The 13,003-nt window shown below is 48.0% G+C and overlaps 1 protein-coding gene across 1 annotated transcript in view; it reads left to right on the top strand.

Moving 5' to 3' along the window:
• Positions 1–13,003, top strand: part of LRRC75A (leucine rich repeat containing 75A) — a gene marked incomplete at its 5' end in the record, with an annotated part of 43,446 nt that overhangs the window by 17,083 nt on the left and 13,360 nt on the right. The window contains one exon of the mRNA XM_080923759.1: positions 12,213–12,341. Within this exon, the coding sequence (XP_080779885.1) occupies positions 12,213–12,341 (129 nt within the window). The remainder of the gene's footprint in view (positions 1–12,212; positions 12,342–13,003) is intronic.

The raw sequence follows: 13,003 nt of genomic DNA, 5'->3' as shown, positions 1-13,003 counted from the left end.
CAAGGCATGCACATGTATGTCCGTGAGTCTACCCGGAGTCTTGCCTTCCTCCGTGCTGGTCATCAAGCTTGGTCCTAACCCAAAGCTGGAACCAGGAGCACGCACACACAAGCACGGCCTTCCTCCGTGCTGGTGCACACACAAGCACGCACACACGTGTAGAGATGACGTAGGAGCACTGGCTGTTCAGTTCCCAGCACCCACATACATGGAGGTTCTCAACCATCTATAACTCATTTCCCTCGGATCCTATGCCATTTTTTTTGGTCCCCAGGGGTTCTGCGTGCATGTGTCACACAGACATACATAGGCACAATATCCATGCACATAAAATAATGAAATAAACTTTTATAAAAACATAAACAGTACACAAATTTACCATCTAGAATTTTTTTTTTTTTTTTTTTTTTTTTTTTTTTTTTTTTTTTTGAGATAGAATCTCACTAAGTAACCCAGGCTGTCCTCAAGGTCACAGAGATCCTCCCGTCTCTACCTCCCAAGTGCTGGGGTTAAAGGTGTTGCATGCACCACCACGCTCAGCTTCTGTGTTTTCCAAGGGTTTTTTTTCCCCCCACTTGTTGGTAGTTTTCCCAGGGCTGAGTAAGACTCAGGGACACATGTGCTAAGCAAGCAGTGCCTTCAATGAACATCTCACACCTGCTTGGGGGATTGTGGGGTTTTGTAATTTTTTTTAATATGAATGTTTTGTCTGTGTGTATGTGTACCACCTGCGTGCTTGGTACCCTCAAGGATCAGAAGGTGTCAGATCCTCTCATACTGGAGTTATAGATGGGTGTGAGCCACCATCTTGCTGCTGGGATCTGAACCTGGCTTCTCTGCAAATAAGTGTTCTTAACAGTTGATAGATCATTTGTTTGAAACTGTTTACTCTATTTTTACGTGTATTGGTGTTCTGCCTGCAAGTAAGCCTATGCAGCGTATACATGCCCAGTGCCTGTGGAGGCCAGAAAGGGGGCCTCAGATCCCCTGGGACTGCAGTTATAGACGATTTTGAACTGCCATATTGGTGCTGAGAATCAGACTCAGATCCTCAGGAAGAGCAGTTAGCTGCTGAGCCATCTCTCCAGCCCCTCTCCTTGGTTCTAAATGCAATTTCTCATACTGAACTGGGATTCATTTTGGGGGTATGGTGGGACAGCTACTTGCCCACCCTGCTGTGTTAGCTGGCAACTGACAGAAGCCCCATGACTGGGGACGAAGGGGGCAGAGTACCAACTAAGCAGAGCCAGCCTTTCCTTACCCTCAGTGACCTCAGCTGGTGTCAGCAGTAACTGTCCCCCTTTCCCCTATTGAAGCCTTGAGAAAAGTGTCACCATTGTCTCAAGCCACTGTGCTAGATTCCTAAGGCTGCTGGAACAAATTACTACCAACTGGATGGCCTCAAACAACAGGATTTTGTTCTTTCCTCCTTTCAGCTTCAAGAGGTTGTCACCACATCTCCTCTCCCCTACCCCACTCCCCAGCTCTGCCTCTGCTTTCCAGTCACCTCTATCTATTCTAAGGACACCCGGGTTGGATTTGGGAAGCCTGGATAAACAAAGGTGACATCTTCTGAGGTTAATTTCATCTACAACGACCTTTTTCAACAAATGGTCACCTTTTGGTTTCTGGGCACAGAGGCATGAGGGTGTCTTGGGATGGGGTAGGGGGTTTGCCATTTCAGCCATCTGCAACCATGTGTGTTTCTCACATCGAATGTGTGCATATGGTCCAAGCCTCCCTTCCATCCCTGTGGTATTTCAAAGCTACCTTTCTTCTCATTCCATTGTCTTCTGAGGAAGCTCCGCAGCTCCAACCCATCCTGGCTTTTCTCTCTCTCAGGAGGCTTCCTGGAGCAGTTTCCTAACAGCACCTGACATCTCCCTCCCCTCCCCCGGGATTCCCCGGGAAGGAGAGTCACTCAGGAAAGAGAGGAGTTCAGGCACCAGCTGCAGCCGGGTGTTTCCCTGGCACCGGTCTCCTCCTTGGAGTAATAAGCCTGGGTTGCCCCCTGAGCTTGGAGGAGCGACTGCCTAGCTGCTTCCTGTTTGCCCTCTGGACATTAATTAATTTCCATCCGGCGAGGGAGGGGGGCTGTGCATGATTACAAGCTCATTAGGCTGCTCTGCACTCAGGATGTGGTAAGGTCTGTCTGTCAGTCCGTATGCCATCAAGGGCCATTCACCTTCCCAGCTAGTGTTCAGAGGGGCCCACCTCCCTCCTCTCCCCACTGTGTTGATGAAGAAACTGTGGAGTCATGCTTGGAGGAGAGAGGCAGCCGCCAGCTCACTCCCTACAGGGAAGGTCTTTGAAAGAAATGGGGGTTGGGATTTAAAATAGAAAGTGCCTAACAGTCCCTCTGGCTTTCCCTGCAGCATTCTCGGACCACACCTCAGTAGACAGTCCCCTCTCCGAATGATATAAAAGGACCAGCAATTCGAATACTGCAAACAAAGATGGGTGGGTAGTTTGGGAGAAACCTCCCCTCTAGGCATCATGGAGCTGGCCCTAGAAGGAAGGGTCAGAAGCCACTTTCCCCTCAGCCTCACTACTTCAACCACAGGTTAGGGATCGGCCTTGGAATCATGATTTGGGGGTGCTCTCCACCCCCTGGCCAATGCTTGTGTCTGCATCCCTTTGGAGAGAGTAGCTCAAGACCATAGGAAGGAAGAGGGTGACCAGGAAGTGAAGGCTGTCCACACAGGGTCAGCATAGGGCTGGCAGTGTTCTGCGGGACTGTTATAATGATGGTCTTGAACCCGCAGGTGTGTTATAATGTCCGAGGACATGCAGGTGTGTTATAATGTCTGAGGACGTGCAGGTGTGTTATGATGATCATGGATGCAGCCTCTCCTGCCCTTGTTAATGTGGAGATCTGGGTTGTCCCTTTTCCATTGCAGAGTCACAGCAGCCAATGCCTAGTCTTTTCCAGGGTTGGTCTCAGCCAGCCAGAGCTGGAACCCCTGGAGAAGGCCATTCTGAGGGGCTCAGGTGTCCCGATATCACCTTCAGGAGTGAGCGTGTGGGGGAGGGGAGGGGAAATAGGATAACTATCATGGAACCCGAGCCCCATCTCAGAAATTGAACTGCAGGATCACAAAGAAATAAACTCAGTGGGAAAGGAGCAAAAGGCCACCTGAAGAGGCCAAGAGGGGGAGGGGCCGAATGAGATGATAAGGAAGAGCAAAGAGCAAGGGAAGAATCAGAGACACTACTAGCTGGCTCTGTGTCCTTCCCAGCAACAGTGAATGTGACAATGACCACAGAATGTCACATCAGAGGAAGGCGCTGAGACCCCTCGCTACTAAAAATTATCTAGAAAATATAAACATAGAGACATTGAGAGCCAATGTCAGTTCTCAGAAGGCAGTCGCTTGCTTTAAAGAAGGAGAAGAGAAATGTAACTAGGTAGACAGAGCCCAAGCTTTCTCTGACAGTGATTCGCAAGAAATATATTCATCACTGGACACACAGTAGCAAAACATTGTTAACAGCCAACCAAGCACAGTGACACACAACTTCATCTCACTGCTTAAGAAACTGAGCCATAGGGCTGGAGAGATGGATCAGTGGTTAGAGCACTGACTGCTCTTCCAGAGGTCCTGAGTCCAATTCCCAACAACCACAGGGTGGCTCACAACCATCTGTAATGTGTTCTGATGCCCTCTTCTGGTGTGTCTGAAGAAAGCAATAGTGTACCCACATACAGGAAATAAGTAAATCTTAAAAAAAGAAAGAAAGAAACTGAGGCATCATTATTTAAACCCAGAAGTTTAAAACCAGCAGGCACAGCATATTAAGGCCTGGTCTGTTCAGGGAAAGTAAGCTTTAGCAACCTAGTGTAATTAGCAGAGGTTAGGAAAGCCAGACATGAATACACTTTCTTCTTCCTGCTTCAGGGTGGTGTGTATGCTTTTGTTTTGTCTTGGTTTTGGTAGGGGAGATTTCAAGACAGGGTTTCTCTGTGCAGACGCAGCTGTTCTGGATCTCCCTCCGTAGACCAGCCTGCCTCTGCCTCCTACGTGCTAGGATAAAGGAGTGGGTGGCCGCCACAGCTTTGCTGATGTGTATGTTTGCTGGTCTGGGTCTCACTTTTTTTTTTTCAAGTGATAGCAAAACACACGTAATATAAGATTTGCCAGTTGAATTTCTTTAGTGCTTGGGTGTGGTGCTGAGGACGGCCCTGGGTGCCACACACCTCCTGCTGTGCCTCAGACCGAGCAGCCAGTCCCCAGAGCTCATCTTGCAAAGCCGAAACTAAACACCTGTTGCCCAGTAGTCCCACAGTCCCCTGCCTTGTTCCTGGGCAACCATTGTTCTGTTGTCTCTGTGTTTAACTGCTGTAGGTTCAGATAGATCATACATACAGGGTTTGCCCTTCCTTGGCTAGCTTACTACATTCAAATTAATGCCCTTAAGATTTTTCCTGTTTGGCACTTGTTGGAATTTCCTTCTTTATTAAGGCTGAAGTGTTGTTTCCTTGATCTGTCGTCCATCTGTCCAGCAGCACTCGGGTTGCTTCCGGGCTTTTTTTTTTTTTTTTAATTAAGGTGTTTTGAGTTTTATGTGTATGAGTGTTTTGCTTACATGTGTGCCTTGAGAGTTCAGAAAAGAGGATTAGATCCCCTAGAACTGGAATTAGACATGATTTTGAGCCACCATGTGGGTGCTGGGAACAGAACCTGGGTCCTCTGCGGGAGCCACAAGTTCTCTTGTCCCTGTTTTGAAGATGAGTGTTCTCTCTGAGGCCCTGCTTTCAATTCCCTTGGCTTCTTTCTTGATCCTATGATAATCCTGCATTTAATTTTTTTTTTTTTTTTTTTTTTTTACAAGTTGCCATTTCATTTTCTGCAGTGGCCACAACAGTTCACATTCCTGCCTACTAGCGATGCAAGAATGCTCCAGTTTCCCTCTCCCCACCCAGTGCTCCTTATTTCTGGAGGCCTTGCGGAGAGCAGAGCCTTTTGGATCTTAGAATTGGATCAGACCCAAGAAGACAAGTTGGAGAACTGAGTGACAGCAGGGCTGGGGAGTGGGGATAGGGGGAGACGACACAACACACGTGAAGGTGAGAAACTATGGGTCAGTAGAGTACCTGGAGAGTTGGGGAAGCTTCTAGAAATGGCAGGTCATTGTGGATGGGCTGCTTATTTGTCAAACATGGGTCTACAGGAGCCTGGTATTGGAAAACCACTGGAGAAACAGAACTCGGGCAGCCTCAAGTGTCTGCATCACTGAATACCCAAGGGCAGCCAAGTACTTGATATTCGGAAGTTTCTGTTGAGCCTCGTTGTCTTCGGGTATAAAGGAGTTTTCGTTGTCTGTGTCAGGAAAGAACCCTTCTCCCTGTTCTGAAGGGAACAGGTGCTAGGTGACTGAATGCAGGATACGGGGTGAAGGTACCAGTCTCACTGGGCAGGAAGCTAGAGGTAGAGGCAAGCCCAGTGCAGAGTTATGGGTGCCTGTGCGTGCAGACCTGAGTATGCAATGTCAGATTGACCAGCATGTTCACATTTAAGGCAACCATAATACAATAACAGAAGCTGGGAGATGGCTTGGTTAAAATCCCTGTCCTGCAGACATTGAGGACTGAGAATTCAGGTCCCCAGAAACCCACTGTCTTACTTTCCTATTGCCATGACAAAACATGACAAAGGCAACTTATAAAGTTTTAATTTGGGATTCAGTTTTATAACCTTCATGGTAGGAAACATGGCAGCAGGCAGGTTTGGCACTGGGACAGTAGCTGAGAGCTTATATCATAACCTACAAGCATGAGGCAGAGAAAGGTAACTGGGTATGGCCTGAGCTTTTGAAACCTCAAAGTCCACCTGCCAATGACACACATCCTCCAACAAGGCCACACCTCCTGATCCTTCCCAAACAACTCCACTAGCTGGGAACAAAGTACCCAACATATAAGCCTATAGGAGCCATTCTCATTCAGGTCATTATAGCCACATTTGTAGGGTAGGCAAGGCAGCCCACAGGCAATTCCAGCCTCAAGTAGTAGAGACAAATCTCAAGATAAGTCATATCAGCAAGCTCTGAATTTGATTGAGAAAGCCTGCTTCAGTGTATAGGTAGAAGAGCAAGGTCAATTTCTGACATCAACCAGTGCTCGTGGGTCTGCTTAGCCTACATACTATACACACACACAAAAAGAAAAGAAGAACTATGATAGAAACAGAAATAGCAGTAACCTAGATCTGAAACCCCCAGTTGTAGTAAGGAAATCTGCCAAAGGGTGCGCTAGCCCAGACAAATGTTGACATTAAAGAGCTTCTTAATATTTCTGTCACAGACGGGAATGAATTCATTCTCTCCAGCACAGGTTGTTACAGAGTGGGTCAGTGCCTTTTCTACACATGTTCATGCTGTGCGGTGCTTTCTACAGTGTCACCGCACCGCATGAGACCGTCACCAAATGTGCATACCCAGCATTGAACTTCCCAGTCTCTAGACTTATGAGCTAAATATAAACCTCTTTATAAGTTTCACACTCAGATATTGTGTTATAGCAACAGAAAATGCAAGAAGCTAGTTTCCTGCATCCTTGTCCCAACGGTGAAAGCTCTCTGTATTGGGAAGTCTACGACCTAGTCCCTTGAGTTGATAATGTTTTTTCCTTCCAGACACCAGTTGTGGGCATAGATTGCCCCCAGTACCACCACATAATCTGTGCACACATAGACCAGATACTTCATTTAAGGGTTGGGCTTAGTAGTAATAGGCAAAGCTAGCCATATGTGCTGAGAAGTTTTTCAGGATGCAGAGCCATAGCATTCCCGGGGGCTCCCTACTTCCTGCTTCCCTCTTAGTCTCTTCCTCCTGGGATAACACTGTTCCTGCAGTTCCTGAACAGGTTAGGTGGTTCTCAAATTTATTGAGGGCTTCAAGAGGTTTCCCTTATGGAGATTCTATCTAATGCTAGTTATGGTATTAGAAACTAAAACAAAGAGGCTTAGTGGGGCCAGAGAGATGGTTCAGTGGATGAGAGCACTTGCTGTTCTTGCAGAGGACCTGGGTTCAGTTCCCAGCATCCAGATGGCAGCTCATAGACATCTGTAACTCCAGTCCCTGGGAATGCAGTGCCCTCTTCTGGTTTCCCTAGTGCCACACACACATAGAACATGTGCATTCAGACAAGCACTTATTCACATAAAATAGAAATAGGTAAATGTAGGGGGGTTTGTTTTTTATTTTTGTTTTTTTTTTTAAATAAGATGTGTTTATTTGTTTTATATATTGAGTACACTGTTGCTGTTCTCAGACACACCAGAAGAGGGCATCAGATCCTATTATAGATGGTTGTGAGCCACCATGTGGTTGCTGGGAATTGAACTCGGGACCTCTGGAAGAGCAATCAGTGCTCTTAACCACTGAGCCATCTCTCTGGCCCCCTTGTTTTTTGTTTCTTGAAGACTGGGTTTCTTTCTGTATCCTTGTGCTGTCCTGGATCTCACTCAGTAGACCGGATGCTAGGACAAAAGGTATGAGCCACCATGCCTGGCTAAGTAAATCTATCTTTCTTTTTCTTAAGGAGGAGGGTCTCTAAAAAGCTTACTTATTAACTAAAAATCAGTAACAATAAGGAAGAGGTTAATGTTACTGGAAAGATTTATAATTACAGTAGATAACAAAAGGAGACGGAAGTCCAGAATACATAGAGACAGAAAGTAGATATGGTTGCCCAGGGCCTGAGAGGGGAGACTTGGGAGTGGGGTCATGGTTACAGAGTTTCTTGGTAATGAAAATGTTCTAAAATTTATCATGGTGGTTGTACAAAGCTTCACTTTATGGGGTTTTTGTTATTGTTGTTGTTGGTGGTGATTTGGTTTGGTTTGGTTTGTGCTGAGGATTGAACCCAGGGCCTCACACGTGCAAAGTACTAGAGAGGCCAGAGGAGGGCACTGGATTCCTTGGCTACTCTGCCACTGAGCTATACCTCAGCCCCAAATTGTGTCCTATGGATGAATAAATTGTGTGTGCATTACATCTCAACAAAGCAGGGTATTTCTTGGTTGTTTATATATTTTTTTAATTTTAAATTTTTATAACAAATTTACATATGAGAGAAATGGATTTTTACAAACGTAATTGAATTTTCCAAAGGGAAATAAAAACATAAGGAGAGAGGCTGTTTCCAGTTGTGAATGTCTGCTACCCTGCTTTCCCTCAACAGCCAGTTTCCAGGCCTGTGGCAGCTGCCTTCAAACTATCAGGGCAGGTTGTTTGGGGTTGGGCTCTATACAGAAAGCCCAGCATCATACAAGTTATATCTCTGGAAGAGGCCCTTGGAGAGGCTCAGATCTGTCAAGGGCCTCGAGCTCCTCCCCTGGTCTTTAAAAGACTACCCTTTGGAATATGCTGTTCTGACTAACAGTATGGATCTGCATTTGCCCTTTGGAAGCCTTGGCTCTAAGCCCGTCATTGCTTGTCCCATTGCAAAATGTCTCCAAACCTGCTTATCTGAGCTTGTGTCATATGGAGCCTCCCCTTCCTTGAGATGCCGTGTACCCGTCACCTTTGGGCAACAGCATTTCAAATCAGAGAGTAGTTAGTGTCTTGGGGCTAGCCCAGCTACCCACTCCTAGTGGAGCTCCCACCAGCAGTGACTCAGTGCTGTTTGATAGACTCACCCAGACTGTCTGATGAGCAGCCCATCTGTGCGCACAGTTCCTAGAGATGTGCTGTTCAGTACCACACTGAGGAGTAGGAGATCCCCCTGGTGCCTCACTGTTGCAAGGCAACAGCCCCTCCAAGGCTAGTACATGCAGTGACCACATCTGGATTTGTTTCTTCAGTCCCCTCACACAGCACTGGTACCCTCATGCCTATAGTCAAGGGAGCTGACGTCCCCAGGACTGTGGCAAAAGTTGCAGCCACCTGGGGACACCCTGAGGCGCTAATTAGCTCTCCTCTATCGCATTCAGTTTATGGACCACGATACAAAAGTCCCCAGTGAACCAACTTAGAGGAAGAGACATACAAAAAACACCCTGATGCTATGGTATGTCCTGAAGTAACACAAGTGTCCTTGGACACAGTTCAGGCCAGAGAAAATCAAACAAGCAATAAAGTATAGCAGCCTTTGCCCAGCCCCAGGCTGGTGTCTCCTACTATAGCCTTTGGACCTTTGGGAGTCCCACACCAGCTAAACAATTCTTCAGGAAAGTGATACCCTGTGACTCAATTACCCAACCCCTCCCTGCTGGTAGGCACATCCTTCTACACTTTCCAACTCTATAATACCAGTAAGACCGTAGGGACAGTCACTGTCAGCCATGGAGCTCCTGAGGATAAAGGAGAAAACTAAGACCTGCCCAGTCTCTGGATCAGCCAGTGGTATTTCTTGGTCTTTCCAAGAATATGATGGCCCCATATGTCCTGGAATGGAGGGGGGCGGGGCCTGTAGAAATGGCACCTAGTGTAGCTAGACAGGGGACAAGAAGCCCACCCACCTTCTCCAGGGTTTTCAACTCCTCTTTGGCAGTATTTTGACTGTTTAATCATTTGTTTGAGACCAAGAGCTGCTCTGCCCCCCTCTCCTACCCCAGTAACACCTGCCTACCCCAGGACCTTGGAACAAAGTTTAATAACTTTAATAGTTGAGCTGCTAGTTCACAGTCAGGGAAAAAAACACATCCCAAGGGAGAGGGTCCCTCACCCACAGACCTGCCGTAAGCCAAGGGGACTACAGGGTCCTGAGAAATCAGGTAGGAATCACCCCCAAGGACAGATGTACTCAGTTAAAGGACAGAGGCTAGCATTAAGTCAACAGCCAAAGAGGAGCAGGACAGATGAAAAAGAAAACCTTTAGCTGCCCATGGCCTGTACTCCCAGTGATTGGGAAGCTAAGGCAGGAGGGTTGTGAGTTCAAGGCCAGACTGAGCTGCACAGTAAAGGAGAAGAATGGAAAGGGAAAGAAAAACCCCATACTCCTGAGCTTCTTCCCATAGCTGAGTTCAACCTCTAGCCCTGGGAATAACTACCATGCTTCCACAATCCAATTCTCAGCCTTCCTATCCCCAAGAAGGGAACCTTGACCTGTAAGCAGAGGTCTGACAGGAATGCTAAATGCTAGGCTAGGGCCTTTGACCACATGACCTTCTGATGCTCATGTAGTTGAGGCCTTCCCAGCATCCTTATGCCCCAGTCAGGCTGAGGCCTGTCTTCCTCATTCCTAACACCCTCCTGACCACAGGGCCAACCTGGCGTTCATATGCCAAGGTCCTGCCCCATTTCCTGTGCTTTCTGACCAGTTAATGGCTTTCAGTACATTTTCAGATGGTTCTGTGGGCCAAAAGCATTGCATGGTGAGGTAGGGAAGAGATGAGGAGACAACAGGATGGGGAGGTGCTTAGTTTGGTTTCTCTCACCGATGTCTGATGCTAAGGTCACCATCTCCAGAGAGGGCACAGGCTTGGAGCTGTTGGGTAGATTGCCTAAGGGGCTAGACAACCAACGGACAGAGGTCAAAGCAAGGGTTACAGTTGCCAGCCAGCTCTCTAGAAGTCCCTGCCCTTGGCCACATTACATCTTGTGTCACTGGATGACAAGCAGACTGAGTGACAGAGATCACGGCACACAGCTTGCCTCCGAGGCTGTTGCCTGCTTCTGGAAAGCTTAGCTCTCCAAACTGGCTCCTAACCATGACAGATCGCTCTCTGCAAACTTCCCCACAGGAGATGGAACTTGGCGCCCTGGCCCCCTCCAGGTCTGTGGGGGGAGAAGCCCTTTCTTCTCTCTCAGAGGTGTAACTACCAAAACCCAGGGCCCTTTTTCTGTGCTGCATTCATCACAGGCTAGGCTTCCCCTAGAACTAAGTGAGGACTGATCAATCCTTGCAAGACAGAGCTAGAACTGAGGCGTGGGTACACACACACACACACACACACACACAAATAATGGCAACAGAAGTCAGTCTCTGTGTCTTCATCGGCAGATCCAGAGTAACAGTGTGGTATCTCCCCGATAGCTGGCTCTCACGTAGGATCCAAACTCCATTAGAAAGTGCACTGCAAGCATTTTCCCTATTGCGGCATCGCCCCAGCTCCAGAAATCTGGTTTCTTGGGCAATATGGAAGTCCGGGTAGAGGACAAAGAGCACAGTCTACTGGGGTAGACGGGAAGAAGCTGAGCAAGGTCTATTTGTTTAGATTCGTCTCGGCACCTTTGTGCTTTGGAGATAAAAGTGTCCTCTCCACAGTGTGTAGAGGGCACCCCTCTGAAATGAAACCATAGCTTACTCTATGGAGGAATTGAAGAAATGCTTTTGCAACTGCTTCTGCTATCTCCTCAAATGCCACAATACCAGAAATGGGGGCATTGTGCCCTAAACCTCTGCCCCCCAGAAAAAAATTGTTGCTCCTCAAACCAGTGGAACATCTGCTTTGATGGTTGTTACATACTAGCCCATTCAGTAGTGCTCACTAATATGCACCCCCTTCTCCTTCCCTTTGTCCCCCCAACTTGATACGCCCTCTGAGTTTCCATGTGGACACACACACACACATACATACATACATACCTGGAGACACACTGGGGCAAAGGAGCACTGAGCTTGGGCAATCTAAGAAGAGAGCAGACGCACTATTTTCAGAAGCAAGAAAATAGAAATAAAGATCAGTAAACTGCCCTGTCTGGAGGCAAGGGAATGTTTCTGTGTGTCCCAAACTGCCTGTCCCATGAGATAGAGACTTAAAGCTGGCCACCTGTGGCTTCATCAGAAGGCTGTCTGGGACATATTGTTTTGGGGAGAGGTTCATAAACAGGGTTTGCATGAACGTTGGGAGACTGGGTGTCTGCTGTTTCAGGTCTCCTGTACCTCAGCTGGAGACAGAAGAGGCAGGGCTTGCCTTTGTCCCCTAAGGGATGCTCTCTCTCTCTCTCCTCTCTCTCTCTCTCTTTTTAAGATTTATTTATTATATGTAAGTACACTGTAGCTGTCTTCAGAAGCACCAGAAGAGGGCATCAGATCTCATTACAGATGGTTGTGAGTCACCAAGTGGTTGCTGGGAATTGAACTCAGGACCTCTGGAAGAGCAGTCAGTGCTCTTAACCACTGAGCCATCTCTCCAGCTCAGGGATGCTCTCTAGACTCTTCCTTGCATGGGCTCTTGGGGAAAATGAACTGCCTCAGGGGCTGCAGTCACTTTTCTGGGTGCTCTGGATGGCACTTGACTTGTGGGTGTCCCCTTCTCTTTCAGGACCTGGGCATGGAGTCAACCTCCCTGGATGATGTACTGTACCGTTACGCCAGCTTCCGGAACCTGGTGGACCCCATCACACACGACCTCATCATTAGTCTGGCACGATACATCCACTGCCCCAAGCCGGTAGGCAGTTGTGGTCTGAAACACCCGAGTCCTGGGGTGTGTGGCGGGCCTGACCGTGGTTGCCTAGGTAGTTGGAGTTTTGCTCAAGGGGAAAGATGCTTCTGGGGTGGACCAGATCTGTGGCTTCCTCTGGGACCATCCCTCTGGCTCCTGGAGCTGCCTGGTGCCAAGATTTACAGAAAAGGGGAAGTAGCTGTGGAGGATGGGGTCAACAGAAGACAGGCAAAGGGGAGTCAAATAGGAGACAGTAAGAAAAGCCAGTCATGAGGGTTGGTGGGCTGGGGGAAGAGCTAGTCGATGGCAGGAGCCACAGGGAACTAAGTAGTGGAAGCTGGAGCCCTGGGAAACAGGCCTAGAAATGATGGAGGCATCCCTGCACCCTGCAAGTGGCATACCCCTGCCTTTCCAGAAAGGAAGTGGATTTCATAAAGGTGAGAGGGGTGACAGGTAATCGAGCACCCAAAAATAAGCCATGGGTGAAATGTCGCTTTCATGTGCATTTGAATGGAGGAAAACAGTTACTGAGAAGACTGTACCCCTCATGAGGTTGGCAGAGGTGATAAGGCCCCACTCTGCCAACCTGGGGCTGGGCAAGACAGGCAGGGCTAACTGCCTGCCAGGCCCAGTGACACAGATCTGGCTAGGTGAACCTAGGGGCCATA

Source organism: Micromys minutus (genome assembly GCF_963924665.1).
Source record: "Micromys minutus genome assembly, chromosome: 10".
Classification (NCBI taxonomy): domain Eukaryota; kingdom Metazoa; phylum Chordata; class Mammalia; order Rodentia; family Muridae; genus Micromys; species Micromys minutus.
This window is presented reverse-complemented; position numbering and strand designations above follow the sequence as displayed.